At 42.7% G+C, this 22,029-nt stretch overlaps 2 protein-coding genes across 2 annotated transcripts in view; one reads left to right on the top strand and one right to left on the bottom strand.

Moving 5' to 3' along the window:
- Positions 1 to 22,029, top strand: part of cldc1 (C-type lectin domain containing 1) — a 182,627-nt gene that overhangs the window by 90,038 nt on the left and 70,560 nt on the right. The window lies entirely within an intron of this gene.
- On the bottom strand, positions 9,958 to 21,263 carry gnl1 (guanine nucleotide binding protein-like 1). Its single transcript, XM_054741069.2, has 12 exons — positions 20,978 to 21,263; positions 19,908 to 20,052; positions 19,125 to 19,261; positions 18,852 to 19,003; positions 15,475 to 15,546; positions 13,251 to 13,443; positions 13,010 to 13,108; positions 12,752 to 12,931; positions 12,086 to 12,264; positions 11,736 to 11,922; positions 10,434 to 10,574; positions 9,958 to 10,354 (listed from the first exon to the last, which is right to left on the bottom strand). The coding sequence occupies exons 1-12, from the start codon at positions 21,048 to 21,050 to the stop codon at positions 10,101 to 10,103; spliced, it is 1,812 nt and encodes a 603-aa protein (XP_054597044.1). The 5' UTR covers positions 21,051 to 21,263; the 3' UTR covers positions 9,958 to 10,100.

The following is a 22,029-nucleotide window of genomic DNA, read 5'->3' as shown; positions in this document are numbered from 1 at the left end:
TCATTTCTGTTGCAAGCTTGTTATAACAAAGAGCTCACGACAGGAGGCTGTTTAACACTGTGTTGCATCATTTCACCTTTTAAATTCAACTAAACGGGAAGCTTTAGAAAGCAGAGAAAATAATCATAACACTGGTTCTCGAACCTTTTATGTTTTGGCCCAAAAAATAAAAGCCTCAAAAACTTTCTATTAAAATATAAAGACACTGTTAATGAGCCATCTGAAGTTACGCCAAGCATTTTTCATTTGATCCAGTTAAAAGAGTGTAAGCCATCAGTCTAGATTGGTACATTGATTACACGGTAAACGTTGGTCCATCAATTATATGGCAAACATTAGTACATTGATTATAACGTTAACATTGGTACATTGATTATAACGTTAACATTGGTACATTGATTATAACGTTAACATTGGTACATTGATTATAACGTTAACACTGGTACATTATAACGTTAACATTGGTACATTGATTATAACGTTAACATTGGTACATTGATTATAACGTTAACACTGGTACACTGATTATAACGTTAACATTGGTACATTGATTATAACGTTAACACTGGTACATTGATTATATGGTAAACGTTGGAAATAGCCTGGCCTGCCAGACTTGCCCTCTGTCTTTTCTCCACGCAGGACGAGTTTGGATACTCAGAGGCAGAGAGCACCATGTGGGCAACGGTGGCACAGGAGTTAAGTGCTCGCCCTGTAATCGGAAGGTTGCAGGTTTGAGCCCCGCTCAGTCTGTTGCTGTCGTTGTGTCCTTGGGCAAGACACTTAACCCACGTTGCCTGCTGGTGGTGGTCGGAGGGACCGGTGGCGCCTGTGCTCGGCAGCCTCGCCTCTGTCAGTGCGCCCCAGGGCAGCTGTGGCTACATTGTAGCTCATCTCCATCAGTGTGTGAATGAATGGGTGAATGACTGGTTGTGTTGTAAAGCGCCTTGGGGGGTTCCAGGACTCTAGAAGGTGCTATATCAAATACAGGCCATTTACCATTTTTCCCATTTACCATGAGGGGCGGGGCTAGCCAGCTCAAAAATAACCAGTCAGAAAAAAGGCAGAAATGACGACTATCGCGCTACGCTGTAGCTTATTAGCTGTAGTCAAAGATGGCGTCTAGCGAGGACGCTAACACCTTTCATAAAAAGAAAGGCTTTTAGCGCTTCTACTTGTTGTGTTGAGGAAAGAGCCGCAGCAAACGCCGCCTCGGACGCCATCTTTGTTGTTTATGAGAAACCGAGAGGCCTGTGTAACGTACGCTGCTCAGTGCTGATTGGCCATGTTAAAAATCTCAGGGGGTGGGGTTATTTTAATGGGACTGTTACCAGGCCCTTCGCTTCCAATGAGGAAGCATTGGCTTGGTTGGCCTGACTACATTGGAACATCCATTACATGGTCGACGTTGATTAAATGGTCATCAATCCAAAACGCCAAAAAAATGGATAATATAACAATGTACTTTGCTGTTTTCCACCCGTTCCTGCACATGACCAAATGTAATGAAGAAGCGAGTCACTATTGTTAAATACTGATCTGTGATCAGATCCAGTCAAACTTGTTTTGTGACAGAATTTTAGACATTTGCAAACATTGAATCTCCATCCACCGTATCTATATAATATTGTATCCGGATCAAACCAGTGATTTAAATCCTTAAAGCTAAGTAAACCACTGGAAATCTTTCGTACAAAAATCCCAAACAGCACCTCCAGCAACACAAGATTTCACAAGACGTCATCAGTGGGTCATCAAAATGAGGTTTTCCTGAGATCTCTCAGTCGGGACCAAAGTCGGCATAAAGTGTAACAAAATTCACAAATTCTCACTCTTGAAATGTGTTTTAATAGTAGGGGTGGGATTTTCTCTTGTTCTGAATGTAAAATGTTGGTTATATTTTTCAAGTGCTGGTAAGAGATCAGTGCTTTTGTCTGTATGTGGTTCTTATCAGAGTTGGCTGAATCTCCTCTGGTTTGAGGTGTCCTTGTGACCCAGCAGGTCATGTGACTGAATGTGTTGTTGTCAGGGTAAGGTGGGGAGGTGATAAGAGGTGGAGTGGTTGAATATGGAGGCGTTCCAGACAACCCTGTGTCTCTGGAGACCTCCTCAGCTGTAGCTATGCACTTGTGCCTCTTCTTCCTCCTGTTTGAACTGGGGGGGGGGGGGGGGGGGGGGAACTCTTTTTGGGTGTCATGTTTCATTCTCTCTCCCTCAGAAATCCCCTGCTATTCAACAACACACACACCCACACACGCACGCACGCACGCACACACACACACACACACACACACACACACACACGCACGCACGCACGCACGCACACACGTCCTCCACACACACACACACACACACACTCACACACGCACGCACACACGTCCTCCACACACACACACACGCACGCACACACGTCCTCCACACACACACACACACACACACACACACGCACACGCACGCACACACGTCCTCCACACACACACACACACACACACACGTCCTCCACACACGCGCACACACACGTCCTCTACACACACACACACACACACACACACACACACACACACACACACACACACACACACACACACACACACACAGTCCTCTGATGACAGTGCCGACCAGCCTCTGCTGTGGCGTTTGGACGTCTCTTTACAAACGTTGCCCTCCGGCTTCTGTAGAGTTTAAACTCACTCTTCCTCCTCTCCTCAACTCTCTGAGTGAGTGGCATTCCTTTCCTCTCCAACAATATTTAATCATTTGTTTATCTCCCCCCTGCTGTATTTTCCAATTACATGTCGAGTCCATCCCCGCCCTTCGACACTTAACTTGCCTCAAACATTCATGCCATGTTCCCACCGTCATTGTGTGAAGAGATTTAATGAAAGCCACCCTTTAATTATTTTAACTAATATTTAAATTGGTCAAAGCTCAAAGGAGAAGCAAAAACACAGGCCTGGGTTCTTTTTTTAAATCACCATGGTAACCCGGGTCTGATCTACCAATCCCCAAATCTCCCACCCTGTTGCCGCCCTGTTCCAGCGAGTGTGGCTGTTGTGGCGGCCTGAAGGTCCCCAGAGACAGGACAGGTCGATGGGAGGGAGAGGAGGGTGTTATGAACCAAAAGGGTCAATTTTCACCATCGAATTGACACAACATAACCTTTCATACACGCCAGAGCTGCAAAGTCATGGTTGCACCAGCTGGAGGATCCAGACGCACAAATCAACCCTTTGCTTACTTAGTGTTCTTCAACGCAGACATAAATAAACTGTCAAGGTCGTCGTCGTCGTCTTCCTCCGCTTATCTGGGTCCGGGTCGCGGGGGCAGCATCCCAACTAGGAAGCTCCAGACTGTCCTCACCCCGGCCACCTCCACCAGCTCCTCCGGCAGGACCCGAAAGCGTTCCCGGACCAGATTGGAGATGTAACCTCTCCAACGTGTCCTGGGTCGACCCGGGGGCCTCCTGCCGGCAGGACATGCCCGAAACACCTCCCCAGGGAGGCGTCCAGGAGGCATCCTGACCAGATGCCCAAACCACCTCAACTGGCTCCTTTCGATCCGGAGGAGCAGCGGTTCTACTGCGAGTCCCTCCCGAATGTCCGAGCTCCTCACCCTATCTCTAAGGCTGAGCCCGGCCACCCTACGGAGGAAACTCATTTCGGCCGCTTGTATCCGCGATCTCGTTCTTTCGGTCATTACCCAAAGCTCATGACCATAGGTGAGGATTGGGACGTAGATCGACCGGTAAATCGAGAGCCTGGCTTTCTGGCTCAGCTCCCTCTTCACCACGACAGATCGGCTCAGCATCCGCATCGCTGCAGACTGTCAAGGTCCCCCGCAAAAGCCCTCATCTCTGCCCCAGGCTGCTGGGTTCCTCACTCTGAATAAAAGTGAATCCACATGAATCCTACAAGGCTTTACAACTTACACGTTAATTAATCATATGGATGAATGAACAAGATGTTTAAATGAAATGTTTGAATAATCTGTGCTTAAATCATTGAAGTTTAAATGAATGTTGCTCTTACAATGATCCATTGCAGATCCTATGATCAGCATGTGTTTGATTTAACAAGTTAATCATTATCTACACTCATACACATCTTCATAACAAGATACAAATTAAGGTTAAGATTCACCTCACATAAGTGTTTCAAGACATTCTCATTCACAAGATTGAAAACATCTTTGTATCTGAGGAGGACGTGGCTTTCTGAGGTATGCTGGTAAATACTCAGAAACTTGTCAAACTCTGATTGACCAAACTTGGCCAGAAATCATAACAAAGTAGTTTAATAAAACAAGGATTACTTCCCGAGTAATTCGGTTTCTAGCAGAGTTCCGAACCGGCCAATTCGGGACAAGCATCCTTGAGACATCTCTGTTGACATACAGTCAAAAACCTGTTTGCACGCTGCAAGCTGACACAGCCAGACGGCTCCCCAAGAGCCACATCCACTTTGGATGCAAACAAGCATTCCAGCTACTGTTGTGACCTGGAGACATCTCAAGACCGGACGGGTCGTATCGGAGCTAATCTGCGGGCTCCCGGTGCCGTGAGGTCTCTTGACAGTCCGGATCTGCTGGGGGTCTCTGCCAGGGTTTGTAGACACAACAGATTGCGTCTGATGCTGTTTTACTAATAATCAACTCTCTAGTTTATAGCAGACTACAATTTCTTTCAGATACAACTAATCATTAGTTTAGAAAATAATGAAATTCCTTTGTAACTATGTACCTGACTCTGTCTGAATTAATACGAAGCGTGTTTATGGTCCCTGAACAAGTAAAAGTAACTATAATCTTCTGATTAACCTTCAAAGATCATTCAGGTTGATGTTTCACATTTATATGGAATTATCACACCTTACTGGTCATAATTAATTTGCAGTCGTCACGCTATAAAGCGTGACCGCTACAAGAGCGAGGACAGAGGAGGTGTGGGGAGGGGTGCAAATGAGTGCCATTGCAATGCAGTGAGAGGTGGTGCTAAAATTACCAACTGACACATGGGCTTGAAACTCCCAAGCGGGGTCACAGACAGACACCAGAGCAGAGAGGTCTCACTCATTCATCACAGAGGCTGAGAAGCACTCACTAGAGAACAGAGGCCGTCATAAACGCTCACAAATCCACCAACACACACATCCAGGGCAGCATTTTAATGATTAAAGAGAATTATTCCACCATAGTCACAATAAACTACAACAAAAGTGTTTCAAACACCATACACAAACCCAGCTGCCATATTGTGACCCCCAACCGCAGGAATATGGGAATGCTGCTTTGTACACATGGTGACGAAAGTTCGATTTTGCTTTAGAGCTCATTCCACGCTGTCGTGCTGCTTGGAACGTTTGGAAAGCATCGATCAGGCGAAGAAAATAGACACTAATGATGGTACCTGAGCCACGAGATACTTAAACATGTGATTAACCTCTGGCCTGAATGGACAAATTCATCACAAGTCTTTCATTCAGCCTTCTTTAAAAAATCAAATCAAAATCTAAATTAAATAGTTCAAAAGGTGCAAAAGTCATCCCATGTAATTTTAATTGTTGTGTTGGAGGAAAGAAATCTGTCTTAAAACCTATTTTTCACGCATATTTGCAGTGGTCTCTAGAATAAATCAATGTCTTGTGAGTCGACCTCTGTGGGATAAAAGCTCTGGCGCTCCTGTTTCAGGAACCAGAAGTGAACCAGATCAGTGGTGAGCAGACGACGGCAGGAAGTATTCGGAAATCTCACCTATGATTGGATAACAGCAATATGACTCCATCACTGACTCCTCTCTGCAACGATGTTTTATCTCCACAAATAACACAAGCCTGAAGGAGTTCTGCTGTGTGGTGGATTTGCTAATGCTAACATTAGCTTAGATTAGATGGGACACACTCTGCTGTTTCCTGGACGCTAAACCAACAACAGCCTTCCCCGCCACAAGCCAAGATGGGTGAGTTCATGAACACTACAACGTAATGTGGACCCAACGTTTTTTTTAATGCGAGGATTTCCCCGTATCATTTCTGATGGCGGCTAATGCAGGAAATAGGGGTAGGAGACAGATTTTATGTTTCATCGAGAGGAGCCAGTTGAGGTGGCTCGGACATTTGGTCAGGATGCCTCCTGGACACCTCCCTGGTGAGGTTTTCTGGGCACGTCCAACCAGGAGGAGGCCTAAAGGAAGACCCAGGACATGCTGGGGGGACTATGTCTATCAGCTGTCCAGGGAACGCCTTGGGATTCCCCCAGAGGAGCTGGCCCAAGTGGCTGGGGAGAGGGAAGTCTGGACCTCTCGACTCAGGCTGCTGCCCCCGCGACCCGACTCCGGATGAAAATGGATGGATGGAAAAAAACGTTTTCACAGTGAACTTGGATACATAAATATTTGTTTTAATTAGATAATTTGACCAATTTTAACCTCAACTTAATTTTTTTATATCTTTATAAATATATTAATTAAAATTTATCCAGAAACAGCTTAATGAGGTGGCAGTGAAAAATATTTGACTGAATTTATTTTATCACCTGCAACATTATTGGTTACAGCGGTGGAAACAAACAGCAGCATGAGATATTCAACCATCTCCAACCCCCGCAGAGCTGCACGAAAGCATGTGCGTGTGTGTGTGTGGGGGGGGGGGGGGGGGGGGGGGGCATTGCCCACAGCTGAAAAAATCTGCCTTTCTCCCTGTGTGTGTGTGTGTGAGTGTGTGAGACATAATCTGATTGTTCATTTTTTTTAAGAGTGACTGTTTGGTCATTTTGGGGACAAAAACGAATCACCTCTTCAGAAAAGCAATATGGAGATTTGGTTTCTCTGCATTTTGACAACAAACTCACAGGACAGCTGCTTCTCAATAAGTGCACACACACACACACACACACACAACCTTTGGGAAGGTGATAAAGTTGGTTGTAAAATTGCGCTACAAGTACAAACCATTAACACCACAAATGAGAAGCCTGCAGGTTTATGCAGCTGACCGAGTGCAGCGAAGGCTCTCGGCAGCTCTGCTGCTAGCTTTGATAGCCCTCTAGTGACCACAGGGGTGAACCTGCCAGCTGAGATATAGAACCATAACCTCCTGTAATGAGCCTCATCGAGTTTTGGTTGTTTCCTCAGAGCCGACTGGGATGCTCGATTTCAGTTTAAAATGAAAACAGTCCTCTTTCGCTCTTAAAGCCTCCTTCTCTTCCTTTTAACAACTCTTCATGCACGCCTATATGTGTGAGCGAGGGGAGGAGGGTAGAAGGAAGTCTTGTCTGCGTTTATGCTTCAGGAAATCAGCTCATTCCTCTGGAGTCGAGACTGAGGTCACAGGGAGAGAGCAGGAATAGGGCAAAGAGGACAAGAGTTCCCCACAACAACGAGATTGCATCATGTGAAAACTTTCCAGACTGAAAAAAATATAATAAATCCAGAGTGTTACTGGTGCGGCTGACGCTGGCAGCAAAGTCATTCACCACAGCCGAATTTAATTAAACAGTTTTAAAATTTATGGTGTCATGCTCCAGTAAATCTGGGGTCTTTGTCTGGCTGTAATTACTGCCATTCAGGTCTGAGGGCCACAATACAGTCAGATCGGAAACAGTTCCATATGGTTCCTCACGTCCACCCTCGGAGTTCATTCAGACAGGCGGCTTCTGTGACTGACATGCGAGTTGGCACTGGCGCTAAACGAGGAGGGGTTTCCACCCGCCTGAGCCTCGGTGCGTAAATAATGATGATAGCAGCTCTCAGTTGTGATTGTAACCATGCCGTCTCATCTTCCTCATGAATGGTGCCCAAACGGGTCGCGATGAGCTTAATGAGAGAATGAGCCGCAGACTGATTTGCTCCAACACGAGGGCTGGAGTGGCGTCAAGAGCAGAAAGGATTTGGCAAACCTCGTTACGAACATCGATACGACGTCTCAGTGATGGCAGCGACAGGCGGCGCTCAATCCATGTGTAAATCTTAAGGGAACGTTCGAACATTTTAAACCGATAATTAAGGAAATAATTTCATTACAAGTTGGAAAATTTATTCCAGATGTTTCTTGGGTTTGTATAAGCAGCTGTGCAGTGGACTTAAGGAGGCGTGTGTCATTCTCAGAACAACCCTCTTTCTCCAAATGCTTTACAAAAATGTAGCTGGAGACATTAAAGGAGACACGCAAAATTCCCCGTTTGCATCCTTTTGTGCTGCAATGTGGGTCTCTACTTCCTCTATAAACACCTAAAACGTGAAAACATCGGATTTCTGTCAGTGTTTGGTTTTAGGAATTATGTGCCTGAAACAAGCAGTTTCAAAAAGTTCCTATTTGTGATGTCACAAACGGCAAAATCAGAATAGAGCCACCTGTCATGTACACGAAGGCAACTGCTCTATGCCAACCGCCTACCAGATATCTGAGCTTCTCTGCTTATAGCAGCCAATCAGGGGGTGGGGTGTTTTCTGAAAGTGGACAGAGCCTTATAATGCCTTGGTAGTTGAACACATTCACATATTAAACTATCGTGTCCCTTTAGGAAATCTATCTTCATGTAAGCTAGGCTCTAATTAAACCTGCGTTTACATCGGCAAACCTGATTTTTATCCCTTTTTTTATCAGATGGACTCAAAGTAAGCAAATAGGACAACTTTGACAACTTAGGTAAGGTCTTGAATCACAAATCTTCTCAGACATTTTGTCAAAACAAATAAAAGAACATAATTAACTGTGAGCTTTTCTAATTAACGAGACACGGTGTGTGGGTGAAGCTGTGGGAGGAATAAACACAAACACTGTGGGGTTCTGATGGTTCTCTTCTTTAATTGCAGAAAGCCGTTCTGTCATTAGGCGCACTAGGAATGAAATGAGCACACCTCCAGACCACACTACACCCTCCTGAGGATTCACGAGTACTCAGAAAAACCCAAAAGGACCAGAAAGTACCAACAGCATGGTCGGGTTAAAGGTCTGCTTCCGTCGCGCTGACAGATGATGGCCGGGTGTGTTGTTACATAGTAACGACTGGAAATAAGATGTTGGTCTAACAGCAGAAGTGTTTTCATGTTTAATGATTAATAAAAACATGAGAACGCGTGAGATCATCTGCACCGATGGGCGTTACAGAAGCTTAAATGGCTGCTTTGTTCACCAACTCTAGACCTCCAACAACTGTTTTAGATGTGAAAAATAAAACAAAACCAACTGGAGGTTATTTAATTTGCCCTGCTCTCTTCGAGTCAACGGGTCGGAAACAATATGAACACATTTTGCACCTTAAACTCGATACTGAATATTTTAAAAGCCTTCTTTAGGATTTAAAAAATAAATCTGGCTCTTTTTAATCTCTGTACTAAACTAAATCTCATACCAAGAGTACAAGAAACACTTTGAAAAGACTCGGTTCAGTCAGACCCACTGTGCTCGCGTAGTGCATCAGAGTCGTGTGTTAAATAAAGAAAACACCAATCAAGGGTATAAGGGTGAGTGTAGTAGTTAAAACACTACAAGTTTAACTCCTGAAATGACCTCCTCCTCTCTTGGTTTCTACCAAACACGTCGTGATCAAAACCAAAACCAAGTTCTGATTGGTGGTCGCTGACGCCGCTGTAGTTTAGCGTTGGTTCAACTCTAGTTTAGACCCCGCCCCACGCCCACCGACCAGATATTATGGTCTGTAAAGAAGATTTAGCGTTCTTAACCCCTTTAAGTTGGGGACTACAGTGAGTGATGTCATCAACGCTGAATCTGATTGGTTTCATCATCCTTCCTGAACTTTGGCATCTCAGTGATGAGGTCCCTCTCTAATCAACGGCTGGTTGATGGTTACAGGCTCAGGGAAATGGCGTTATTCGTTTGCTGCTAATGACCGCATGCAAAACCACATCAAAGCCAAACTCGTTCCTTGAAGCCAGATTGAAGAGCGAGCCTGGAGGATAAACAGGCAGAGCAGAGGCACAGCGTGGAATGCATAAATATGCTCTGCATGGTACTGTGGGGGGGGGGGGGGGGGGTCACAAGGAGTGGAATCACACGAAAACCCGAGAAGGAATTCAGTTTTAGGTCAAACGGGAAATGAAAATGCACGTCAGCAAACGGTGAAGAGGAGCGCTTCATTTATCCTCTTCACTCACACTCATTTTCCCGGAGTACGTCGAACATGTTAACAGCATGGCCAGGAGCATTTCTCTGATGTCCAAACCCCTCATCTTCATCGTCTCCGTCCTCATCGTCATCTGCATCCCGATCTCTCTCTTCCTCCGGCTCGCTGCTGGACTCCCCGTCCTCCTCGTCTTCCCTGTCACCTGGTCCTTCCTCCTCTGTCGCCCTTCCTTGAAGAGCCATAATCTCTGGCAGGTCCTGGTGATTTTCCCAGTGCTCTGTGGACCATAAATTAGCCCCACATAAATGAAGTCGCCCCGCTGACCGAAGCGAGGTGAAATGTAAGGAGCCTCTCACCTCTCAGGCAGCTGTATCCTGGCGGTCTGAGGCACAAACACAGCCTGCCATCTATCGCCAGCCTCAGGAGGCTGTTTGCTGCTCGGTAGACATCGTTACGAGCTGCTTTTGCCGTCTTATAACCTCGTCTCTCCGCCCAAGCTGAAGAACACAGAAACAGCATTTTAATAAGAGCAGGAGCAACCTGTGGCATTAGTCATAATTAAATAACGGCCCGTTTTATTGTCTTACTGCCATCCCAGCAGGATTAATCCCATTAATACCCGGTTATAAAGTAATGAGTCGTGTCTCTGTAGGCTAAACCTACTATGGCTTAGCCCTCACGAACACAGAGCTACAATACGTCATGTTTAGCTAGCTGCCTGGGGCAGAAAACGGAGACCCCTTCACCGACGAGCTGCAACATTTCTTGATTTCGATGTTGAAATCTCGTTTCCTGGTTTAAAGAAACAGGGTAGAACATGTTGGTTTTTAACCAGCAGAGGGCGATAAGAGGATATTATACACCAGGATGTAGGAGGTTCAGAACACACACCAGCTGCTCCACCATGTTTACATTTAACTCATTCGCTGCCAGCGTTTCTCACCGTTTTTACTGTTTTTTTAAGAGTGACAGAACGTTGCGCGCTAGGATGATGTCGACGCCTTAAAAACCAAAACAAAGTGGAGACTCACCTCTTAAATCTGGAAGAATCCGCGCGTTTCGAGCGTTATCCGTTCTTTCATAATCCGTTGTCGAATTGTGATCGGCAGAAGCTTTTCCGGTTCGCGCCTCATTTTTTTTTACAGCAGCGGCTCAAAACGATCTCCTAACACATGGATTTTCTGCTTCCTGATCACGTGACGTGTGACGTACGCGGATGAAGATCGGCTTTAGAGCTGAGATGTTCGTTCTCACGGTGCGGGGGCTCGTCCGACGCCCACACAGTAAAAACATGCAAATGACGACTTTAGTGGTCATTGGCAGTGAATGAGTTAAAATACAGAAATGGTAGAATGCTCACTGGCCGTGATGCTCTTGGATGTAAACATCCGCCCATTAAGCTCACAATCAGATGATGACAGCTTCGCCTCGCTGCTGAATTACAGCAACAGGCTGCATTTTCTTATCAATAACAGAAACTGTGTAATGATGGTGAAAGCAACTATTCTGGAAACATGTTAAAAAATAACAAATTCTGTTAGTAAGACCGTTACTTTTAACGCCGTTATTCCCATCACTGGTGACGAAGCACGATAACATTCACGTAAACCATTATTAGTAGAGATCTGACCGCTGGAAGAGCGTAAAAACGGCTGTACCTTCACACACGTCCCAGGCGGTCCATTCGGGCTCTTTTAACCCCCGCTGTCCTGGCTGGTGATCAAGCTCCTGCAGACTGGGGTGTTTGAGCTTCAGCACGGAAAGGAACGGGGTCCTCTCACACAGGTAGCCAACTGAGGTGTATGGCTCTTGCAGCTGAGACACTGGGTAAAGACCTGCCAGAATCTGTAGAAAATAACCGTGAATGAGCTTTGACGTGGCAATAAGCCAAACATTTCAAAAGCAGCCAGAGAAAGAACCCTCATTCCAGAGAGAATACGTTTAAAATGGGACCGTGTCAACTCAAAGGTCACTAGAAATCTTCTCAGGCTGAAGTTCAAAATCCCACCTGCAGCTGCTTATTGACGCGTGAGGGGAAGACAAGTCCAGGGCAGTCACAAAGTTTGACTGTCGGGGTGAGGTAGTAGGTCTGGAAGTACTTGGTGTGGCCTGGAGTCCGAGACACACTCACCACCTTCTTCCCAACCAGGCTGTTGATTACAGACGACTTACCGACATTTGGAAAACCTGAAAAATGTAGGAGCACAGATAAATATCAGCGTTTTACTTTATAAAGTCAATCCTCTTTGGAACAGTCTGCCTTCAAATCTCCGTCTCTTGAAATCTGTAGAGGTCTTCAAAAAAACATCTTAAAACTCACCTTTTCATCCAGGCTTTCCCCCGCTAAATATTCTCAAAGATGGCTTTGTTCTTGTTCACACCTTGACTTTGTTTTTACTCCTGATTTTGGTTACTATTGTTGTCACTGCTATTGTTTTTATGATGTTTTTATTGGTTTGAGGTATTTGCCCTGATTTTACTCATGTTGTACAGCGCTTTGTGATTCATATCTGTGAAAGACGCTATATAAATAAACTTTACTTACTTACTTTACTACTCTTATTTCCAGAGGAATGGAAATGGTCTGAGTTTTTAACAGGATTCTAAAGATTTTCTTTGCCAAACTGTGTTCTGATAAAACTGTGAGGAGCGTTCTCGTGTTTGCTTAAGTCACCTATACAACCCAGAGTGAGGACCCCGTCTTTGTAGAGCTCCTGAGCGGGGTTGCTCATCTCCAGAGCACTATCGGTTTGATGTTCCACCAGCACCGACTCGGCTCCATCTGCTGCTTCTCCATCCAGTCGCTCTGCAGCAGCGTCTCTCTGAATCTTCTGCTCCCAGCTGGACAGGTCGACTGAGATAAAAAAACAAAAACGATCAGAACAAAGCTGGAGCAGATTACGTCTGACTTGCTTTGACAACATTCTCTCACCTCGCCCTGCTGTGATGTCCTGACAGGCTTTAAAGAGATCTTTAAGACCTCCAGCACGACTCCAGTCGGCCTTCCTCCTCATCCTCCTCTTCTGGAGAACTACATGAAAGAAAAATGAATAGTTATAAAGAAAAAGTCTTGATTGCAACAAGGATGGAGATTATCATTTAATATGTGTTGAAATGCTTTCAAGTTGCAGTAGTCCTCTACTTGTTTCCAGTTAGCTCCCCTTTATCCTCACCTGTGCTGTAGGAGGGCCCAGGGTGGGAGGTGAAGCACACTATCTCGAGGTGGGGAAACTGGGAAGTCATGTAATGTTTCCAGGCGATCACCAGTGGGGGAGGACTCAGGTCGGCTTTGTTCATCACCAGAATTACCTGCTTATGTAGTTCTGCTGTGATGTAATGGTACAGATCTGGAGGGAACTGCAGTACCTGTAGGTGATTATGAGAAAACACGTCTTTTGAACAACAACTCTCTGTTATGATTCATGTCAGAAACAAGACACACAGCTGACTAACAGAACAATAAAATCCAAATGAACATGTAGCGCCATGAATGTCCTGTTTTTGACCTAAAGGTCATGATCTGCTGCGTCTGCTCGAGCAGAGACATAAAGTCTCTGACAGGCTATTCTACATGAGATAGCGGCCAAGGTCTTTCATGCACTCTGCTCATCGGAACTGCTTCACTTCTTTTACAGCTCAAGATGAAGACGAAGAACTCTCTCGATAAACACATAAACGTTTGTTATTACCAATAATAATGCGAGCCCAATGTTCAATCAATCTGTGAAATGACAATGTTATTACTTGATATTATAATCCTGTGATCAGTTAGCCTGGCAAGCCAGACTAAATAAATGTATTATTTAGTCTGGCCATGCTCCATTGACGGCTCTCGGTTGTGGGGCGGGTTCTACCGTTGTCTTTCAAATGATCTCCGCATTCCACTGGACAATGAATGTGACATACTCTTGTTTCACTCTGTTGCATCATCCCACCCACCAGGCATATAGAGTGCCATGATTGGCCCACAAAGCGGATAAAGCTCTGTGATTTGTTCACCAAGAAGATAGAGCACTATGATTGGCCCACCATTATGGACCAATCACAGCTCTTTATGTGTTTGAAACCCCTCTAGAGAGCTGTGATTGGCCAGCCAGAGTCCTGGTAGGAGCTGCAGAGGTTCCAATGGAGCGTTCCTAGACCAAACTTTGCAAAGCAAGAATTTGGTCTAGTTCACTAGGCTAGTGATCAGTAGTATTTTACAAGTAATTATAATCCTGGACATTTGATCTAGACACTGATGACATGTAATGCTAAAGCCACATGACACATTTCCTTTTGTCTGATCCAATCAGAACCTTCGTTTCTGGTGCGAGGCGTGGTTTTCTGTGGTGTTTGTATAAATCCTCTTTTGCATGTCAAATTCTGATTCGCCAGTAAACCAAAATATGACAATTATAAAAACTATCCCACTCCACCTTTTCTTTAGTTCAAAGCGTTCTAGAGAAGCCTCGGACAGACCATGCGGACTTCCTCTTCAGCCAACAAGAACCTGAACAAGCTGGATAAAATCTGTTGCACGTTACACCTGACCTCAACGGTTCCTTCAGAATAAAAGCTGAACCTCACAACCCCTTCAGAGTCTCGGAGACACCAGTGATAACCTGTCGTGATCTGGAAGCATTCCAAGACTAGTTTGGTCGGTACCGCTGCTTTTCTACCGGCTTCGGTTCCAAGGAGGGTCCGAGAGGACCTCGGCATTCTGAATCTAATCGGAGGCTTCCCCTGGGTACGTAGACCAACAGATAGCATTTCATGTGTGTTATAAATCTCCAACCAAAGTTTAGAGTAAAACATTCACTCCCAATCAGAACTAACGGCTTCTCCGGATCCGCTGGTTCTGAATAACATTCCACACACACACACACACACACACACACCATCATCATTCATCACGTCTCACTCCACCTTAGTCCATCAGTACACAGGGTGTTTAAGTTAGTCTTGTTTAAATTGTGTAGAAATAAATTTCTTAACTATTTTAAACCTGACTCTCTCTCTTTCCTCGGAGTTAATACAAAGTGTCGCTTAATCCCTGCAATCAAAAGTTCTGATATTCTGGTTAAAATATTCAAAGATCCATCAGACTGATATTTCATATTTCTATGGAATCTCACATTTTATGGTTCATAAGTAAGATGTAAACTGCCCATCCTTTACAAACAGAATAGCACTAGTTATGAGAATCAACACTGATAGATACCAAATACACTTTTCTCTTTTAAAGTGAGCCTTATTGTTTCCTTTAGGTAAAAGTGTGAGAATGTTTTTTAGCTAAACATTTAACTAATTTCTACATCAACAAAGTAAACAAAGAGCCTAATACTCCTTCTAGCATTTGGTGACGGTAAACAGTGTCACCATCTAGTGGTGTGATTGGTGGTGACGTGCACCTACCGGGTGTCTGATGTCAACAATAAGAAGAATGACGTCTGACATCTCCAAAACTCGCCACAGTTGTCTCCATGTCTAAAACCAAGAGAAAAACAGGTCATTTCTGTCACTTCACAGTTCTGCGCTTATTTAAATATCTGTGACCAATAAATTGAAAACGATGAAACAGAAATGGCGCAGATGTTAAAACAGTGAACAAAGAAATTGGCCGAAGAAATCAAAACTTCTGTGTGACTCAGATCCAAAACGCTCTGAAACCCAAAGGTACGGGATATAATGGTGTATTTAGCGCCGTGATTGCAGAAACTACTATTGGAGGTAGAGTGAAATAGTGAATAATTGAACTTTAAAATGCCATGAGGCATGAAACGTTACTCCAACTGAGCAACCGTGTTGTTAAATAACTGCTGGATGTATCAATAGGCAACTGTTTTCTAACAGGTTCCATTTATCAGCGCTTTTCAAACGGCCGCATAGTTAATCACTGAGGCCTCAGGCCACCAGACTCACGTATACATGTTCCTGTGTTTTGATGGAAAAAACACATTGTGTAGAGTGATTACTGTGACCCTGTTAAAGTAAAACATTTGATTTATTTTCCAGTTTCCCCACACAAAAGTCTGAATCGGGATTCTTATTTATAAAGGTTCAGAATCGATTCTCAAAGGTTCAGAATCGATTCCAAGAACTCAAATATTTGGCACGTTACAGGTGTGAGATGCACTTTTTTGATCTTTGTTAGGAGAGTCAGTACTCCGTTTACTTTTGTGGTCCCATAAATTGAGATGATTTATGCTTGAATCTGCTGATAAGAGGGCACTTGAATGTCATTTTTTCCATACTCAGAAATTTGAGATATTCTCATATTTATTTTCTAAGTTGACAAATGAGTACTCAGGATTACTCGTGTAACTTGTTTCTACACATACTTGACAAGTATTTGACCGTATTACTTTCAAAGCTACTGTTGGGTAACTACAGATTTGTTATATTTTACAAGGTAAGCAAAAATAAATGTTGCCTTTTGGTCAAAAGATTGTTTCTGTTTACAGTTTTAGAATCACTTTATTTTACATTGTAAATTAGCGTTTTTGGAGCACGACCAGTTTAAAGAACGAAACGTTGCAGGTAAATAAAACCTTTCTGTGTTTAAAAAAAACAACTAAAAGATGGAATTAGAATTTCAACACAGCAAGAACACACCAAGGATGTTACGTATCAGTTTGGCCTGTTTATTGAATTTTACTACAATAATTTCCGTCTAAAAAAGGTTGCTAATATCGCCTGGATGAATGTATCGCAATGTATCGTCTCTCCTGTATTGTGATACGTATCGTATCACCAGAATTTCACCGATACACATCCCAATCGGGTGTATAATCTGGATTTTATACGTGTCATTTTTAGAAATATAATGTTGATGACCTCACCATCACAGCACTGACAATCTAGTGGAGTCTTGAACCCTGGCTTGGGAACCACTGCTCTAATTTGTCTTTATAACTACATTTGCTGATTAGTTTTCTTTTTTTTTTTTTTTTAGAAAGGAGATCAGTGACACTCATGAAATTTTCAAAAGGGGGCATAAAACTGTAATAATATAAAACAGTGTTTAATGTTAACTAATTGTATCATACGAAGCATCAATAATTACACCACCATGCCCAGCTTCTGCATCTGCAGGACATTTTGTCTTTGTGGAATAAATCATTTTTATAGTCTAGGCAAAACATAAATTACAGCATACAGTTAATCTATGATGCTGCTTGCCCCCAGAGGAACATAATAGAAAAAACTCCTGCATAGTAAAGTCATTTCAGTGTGTTCCAACCTTGAGAAGAATTTATTAACAACTCTACTCTCTTACAGTCGTGATGCACCGAGCGTCTTCAAGACAAAAACAGCAAAGGAAGTCCCAAGGGCAATAATCACAGGTATAATTCATTAGTAGGCAACATTACCTTATCTGATGTCAAAGGGACTGTGACGGGTTCTCATTGTGCACAGAAAAATTACAATGTCTTTTTCTGCCACCTAAAACAGTTACAGTAACGTAAAGAAATTGTTCCAAAGCTAGCAACTACAGTGGGGCAAAAAAGTATTTAGTCAGCCACCGATTGTGCAAGTTCTCCCACTTAAAATGATGACAGAGGTCAGTAATTTACATCATAGGTACACTTCAACTGTGAGAGACAGATGTGGAAAAAAATCCATGAATTCACATGGCAGGATTTTTAAAGAATTTATTTGTAAATCAGGGTGGAAAATAAGTATTTGGTCAATAACAAAAATTCAACTCAATACTTTGTAACATAGCCTTTGTTGGCAACAACAGAGGTCAAACGATCACTATAGGTCTTTACCAGGTTTGCACACACAGTAGCTGGTATTTTGGCCCATTCCTCCATGCAGATCTTTTCGAGAGCAGTGATGTTTTGGGGCTGTCGCCGAGCAACACGGACTTTCAACTCCCTCCACAGATTTTCTATGGGGTTGAGGTCTCAAGACTGGCTAGGCCACTCCAGGACTTTCAAATGCTTCTTACGGAGCCACTCCTTTGTTGCCCGGGCGGTGTGTTTGGGATCATTGTCGTGTTGGAAGACCCAGCCACGTTTCATCTTCAAAGCTCTCAATGATGGAAGGAGGTTTTGGCTCAGAATCTCACGATACATGGCCCCATTCATTCTGTCCTTAACACGGATCAGTCGTCCTGTCCCCTTAGCAGAAAAACAGCCCCAAAGCATGATGTTCCCACCCCCATGCTTCACAGTAGGTATGGTGGTCTTGGGATGCAATTCGGTATTCTTCTTCCTCCAAACACGACGAGTTGAGTTTATACCAAAAAGTTCTACTTTGGTTTCATCTGACCACATGACATTCTCCCAATCCTCTGCTGTATCATCCATGTGCTCTCTGGCAAACTTCAGACGGGCCTGGACATGCACTGGCTTCAGCAGCGGAACACGTCTGGCACTGCAGGATTTGATTCCCTGCCGTTGTAGTGGGTTAATGATGGTGACCTTTGTTACTGTGGTCCCAAATACTTATTTTCCACCCTGATTTACAAATAAATTCTTTAAAAATCCTGCCATGTGAATTCATGGATTTTCTTTTCACATTCTGTCTCTCACAGTTGAAGTGTACCTATGATGTAAATTACTGACCTCTGTCATCATTTTAAGTGGGAGAACTTGCACAATCGGTGGCTGACTAAATACTTTTTTGCCCCACTGTATACTTACAGCTTGGAGACTAAAAAAAAGAAGCAATAATAAGAGATGCCAATAAAGTTCTTGAGGTATTTATTAGAAAAAAAATGAAGTCCTGGCAAATTGATTTGAAGATGATCCATATCAGAATGCCAACGGCAACAAACCTACCTCCAGATTGTGCTCAAAGTGGCTGAGGGTGCCAATCGGGTTTCTGGAGTGCAAGTCTTCCAAGTAGTCTCTGTACGACTTCTCTTCTTTCCTCAGCAGACTCTCTCGTGTCATCTCATAAGTCCAAGAAGGTCGTCGTGGGAACCCAAGACCTGAAGATGAATAATCATAGCTCATCATGTAGGGTGGTGTTCCACAGCATTAAGACAACTCTGCTCATCTACTGGGCTTATGACAATAATGCCAAAAGGAAGGAGTACAAAACAACCAGACCTTTATCTGGCGGGTAGATGTCATTGATGTCAACTTCAAGTTCTTTGTCTGAAACGGGCTGCAGCACAGTGTCCCTGGCCAGCTTCTTCCTCCTCTCCACCTCCTCCTTACTCTCTTTCTCAAAGTGCAGTCGGAACCTGAAAACAAGCAAGCAAACAAATCAATAAATAAAAGTTTAGGTATTTCTTTAGCTTTACTGGATTCACGAGTGTTTAAATCTTCATGATAACAGAGAAGTTTGTAAACAACTGGGGTGATTGTGAAAGCCAAATTAGAAAAAGTTAAATCTGGACCATCTCCAAGAACGCAGAACAAAACAAAACAGACACAATCTAATCGACAATTATCAACGTAGTAATTTACAAAGCAACATCCTTTAGGATGATCTATGCCTTTTTTATTTACCTCTTTCTGTCAGTGGATATTATAGCTTCTTGTACAAGTAAACTAAGCAGCAAAAACTCCCAAGATTCACAAAAAAAGTTCACACCAACAACAAAACACGACATCATAACTTCCAGAAATATCCTATGAATATAGTTCAGCCTCTTATTTTAGTACTTATCAGCTTCACCATCAGAGGTGTGCAAACTTTGCTGCCTATTCAGCAGTTTGAATCCTAAAACAAGCTCCCTCACACTCAGCCCTTGAATGTTCTCAGAGGAGAGCTTTGATCAGTGCTGAGTCTGAAGGGTAAGAGAAGTGTTTATTTCTACAAATGCATACAAACTTCCCACTGGACCACAACAATACTGTAAAAAGGCATGAGGAATGAAAACGCACCTGTTTGGGTCATATCTGCCATCTCTGCTGAAGGGCTGCTGATTTATTCTTTTAACGTCTGTTGTCTCGCTATCTGAGGTGTCTGACTGACGCTCTCCTCGCTCCAAGCTAGCATTTCTGCTGCTTGGACCAGAACCGGTGTCACCTGGCAGACATTCAAGCATTAGTGTACATCAGAAAACTTTCTATGTGGGAGCTTTCCAACCAGTTTTTCAAACAAAAAAATAAATAAATGATAATGATACAGGAATGGGAAAAGCATTCCATGGTGGGTATCTGTCACAAGCCATTATCAATGTCAAATAATCATAAAAATGTGACAATTTAGTAATTTACTAATATTGAACATACATTTTTATTCATTCATTCATGTTTTCTTTAACAAAGCTCTTGGAGTTAAATTCAAATTAGATTTGAATTTGATTTAGAGCCTATTTTCCCCTTTATTTTAGAGAAAATAGCAGAAATAAACAAGAGGAGAAAATCTAGAAAAGGAAGACTTCACAGAGTTGATGGTAGAAAAACATGTGAGGTGACATTTTCAGTTTGTTTATAGTGAACACAAAGGGGATTTACTGAAAACTGCAATTGTCTATTGTTATAATTGAAGAATAAGTATAAATAGTATCAATATGATCATTAAACGTGGATACGTTTCCGGAAAACCAATTAAAGTTACTTTCTAAATCAATGAGAGATGAGTTGTGCTACAAACACGAAAGCCAAAGACAGCTTTTAAACTCTTACAGTAAACTCAGATGTAAATCCGTAATCGTACCAAACTTTTGACTTTAATCTGCCCCACGGTCGTCGGTCAGTGTTAATATTTGGGTCTAAAAGTTAAGAGTATGCATTATTAAACGCTGTAGTAGTGCAGCTTAAGTTTGTTTTAAAAATGAAAGATATGTCGTGTGTTTATGAGCAATCATACAAATGGATGTAAAGTAGCATAATGTGATGACAAAACACTTTAATATTACAACTAACTGCGTGGACGCAGTATTTTATTAAACTGACCGTTTAGCTAACTGCTAACGCTAGCATGCTAACAAATGGAAATGTTCATTTACCTCTCTTTCTCTCGCGTTTGACTTGTAGCTGTTTCTTCTTCTGCTTGTTGCTAAATGGCTTTTTCCGAGGCATGCTGAAAAATATGAAGGTAAATAAATATATTCTAACTAATATGCTGTGTACCGCTACCTCACGCAGCGTTATTTACATGAGTGAAGTTTCTAGACTCCCACACTTTTTTCAGTGACGCCATATCCACTGCAGACTGCGGAGAATTGTGGACGAAACCAAATATTTTGATACACAAAAATACTACAGAAACAAACTTTTGATACTAACGTATTTGCCTCCATTATAACGTACATGCTCCTAACAGAATTTAAAAGGTTAGAGACGTAATTACTTTGAAATCACTCAGATATGTTCGCAAGAAAAATAGCTTACACCCCCATACTCACTTGGTTCAGTCTGTTTTTGCGAACGCCTCACAAACGTGCACATTCCTTCAGACCACCAGCTTGCAATGCTACCAAAATGACCATAAAAAGAACTGGGCATCGCTTTATATATATATACATATATATATATATATATATATATATATATATATATATATATATATATATATATAGTGTGTGTGTGTGTGTACAGCCAGGCTTTTAGAATACCTAAGAATCATTTCACCTTTTAAGCAAAGCAAAAATATTGGACAAATTTTATTATATCACAATCAATAAAGAATGGCACAAACTTCCAATGTGTAAATATTTCTGTAAAGCAATTATAAGAATTTTTATTATGGAAGTTAAATAGCAAGAGTACATTTTTAAACATAACTTTTAGACATACACACAAAGCAGTAAACGGCATTACATGACATGATGTTGATCACGCCTCCCTTAAGGTAGTATGAATAGCCACAAACAAGCCTACATTTATTCTGTGGATTACCCCATCGGTATCATATACAATCATACTTTATAAACTGGTAGTATATAACTTTATATACTTGAATGCTATTTTTTCTGTCATAAAAAGTTAACAGCCTCTACATCCCTTTAAGGTTAGAATATTAAAAGCATGTACGTTAACCCACAGAAGAGGCAATAAC

This window comes from Nothobranchius furzeri, chromosome 5 (assembly GCF_043380555.1).
Source record: "Nothobranchius furzeri strain GRZ-AD chromosome 5, NfurGRZ-RIMD1, whole genome shotgun sequence".
Classification (NCBI taxonomy): Eukaryota; Metazoa; Chordata; class Actinopteri; order Cyprinodontiformes; family Nothobranchiidae; genus Nothobranchius; species Nothobranchius furzeri.
The sequence above is the reverse complement of the archived record's forward strand: the minus strand, read 5'-3'. Positions and strand labels throughout refer to the sequence as shown.

Excerpts from the sequence above, each read along its gene's own strand:
- gnl1 (XM_054741069.2), bottom strand. The coding sequence starts at position 21,050 with ATGCCTCGGAAAAAGCCATTTAGCAACAAGCAGAAGAAGAAACAGCTA. Across the intron at positions 19,262-19,907 it reads GGCAGATATGACCCAAACAG|GTTCCGACTGCACTTTGAGA; the intron begins GTGCGTTTTCAT and ends GCTTGTTTTCAG. Across the intron at positions 13,444-15,474 it reads TTGTTGACATCAGACACCCG|GTACTGCAGTTCCCTCCAGA; the intron begins GTAGGTGCACGT and ends AATCACCTACAG.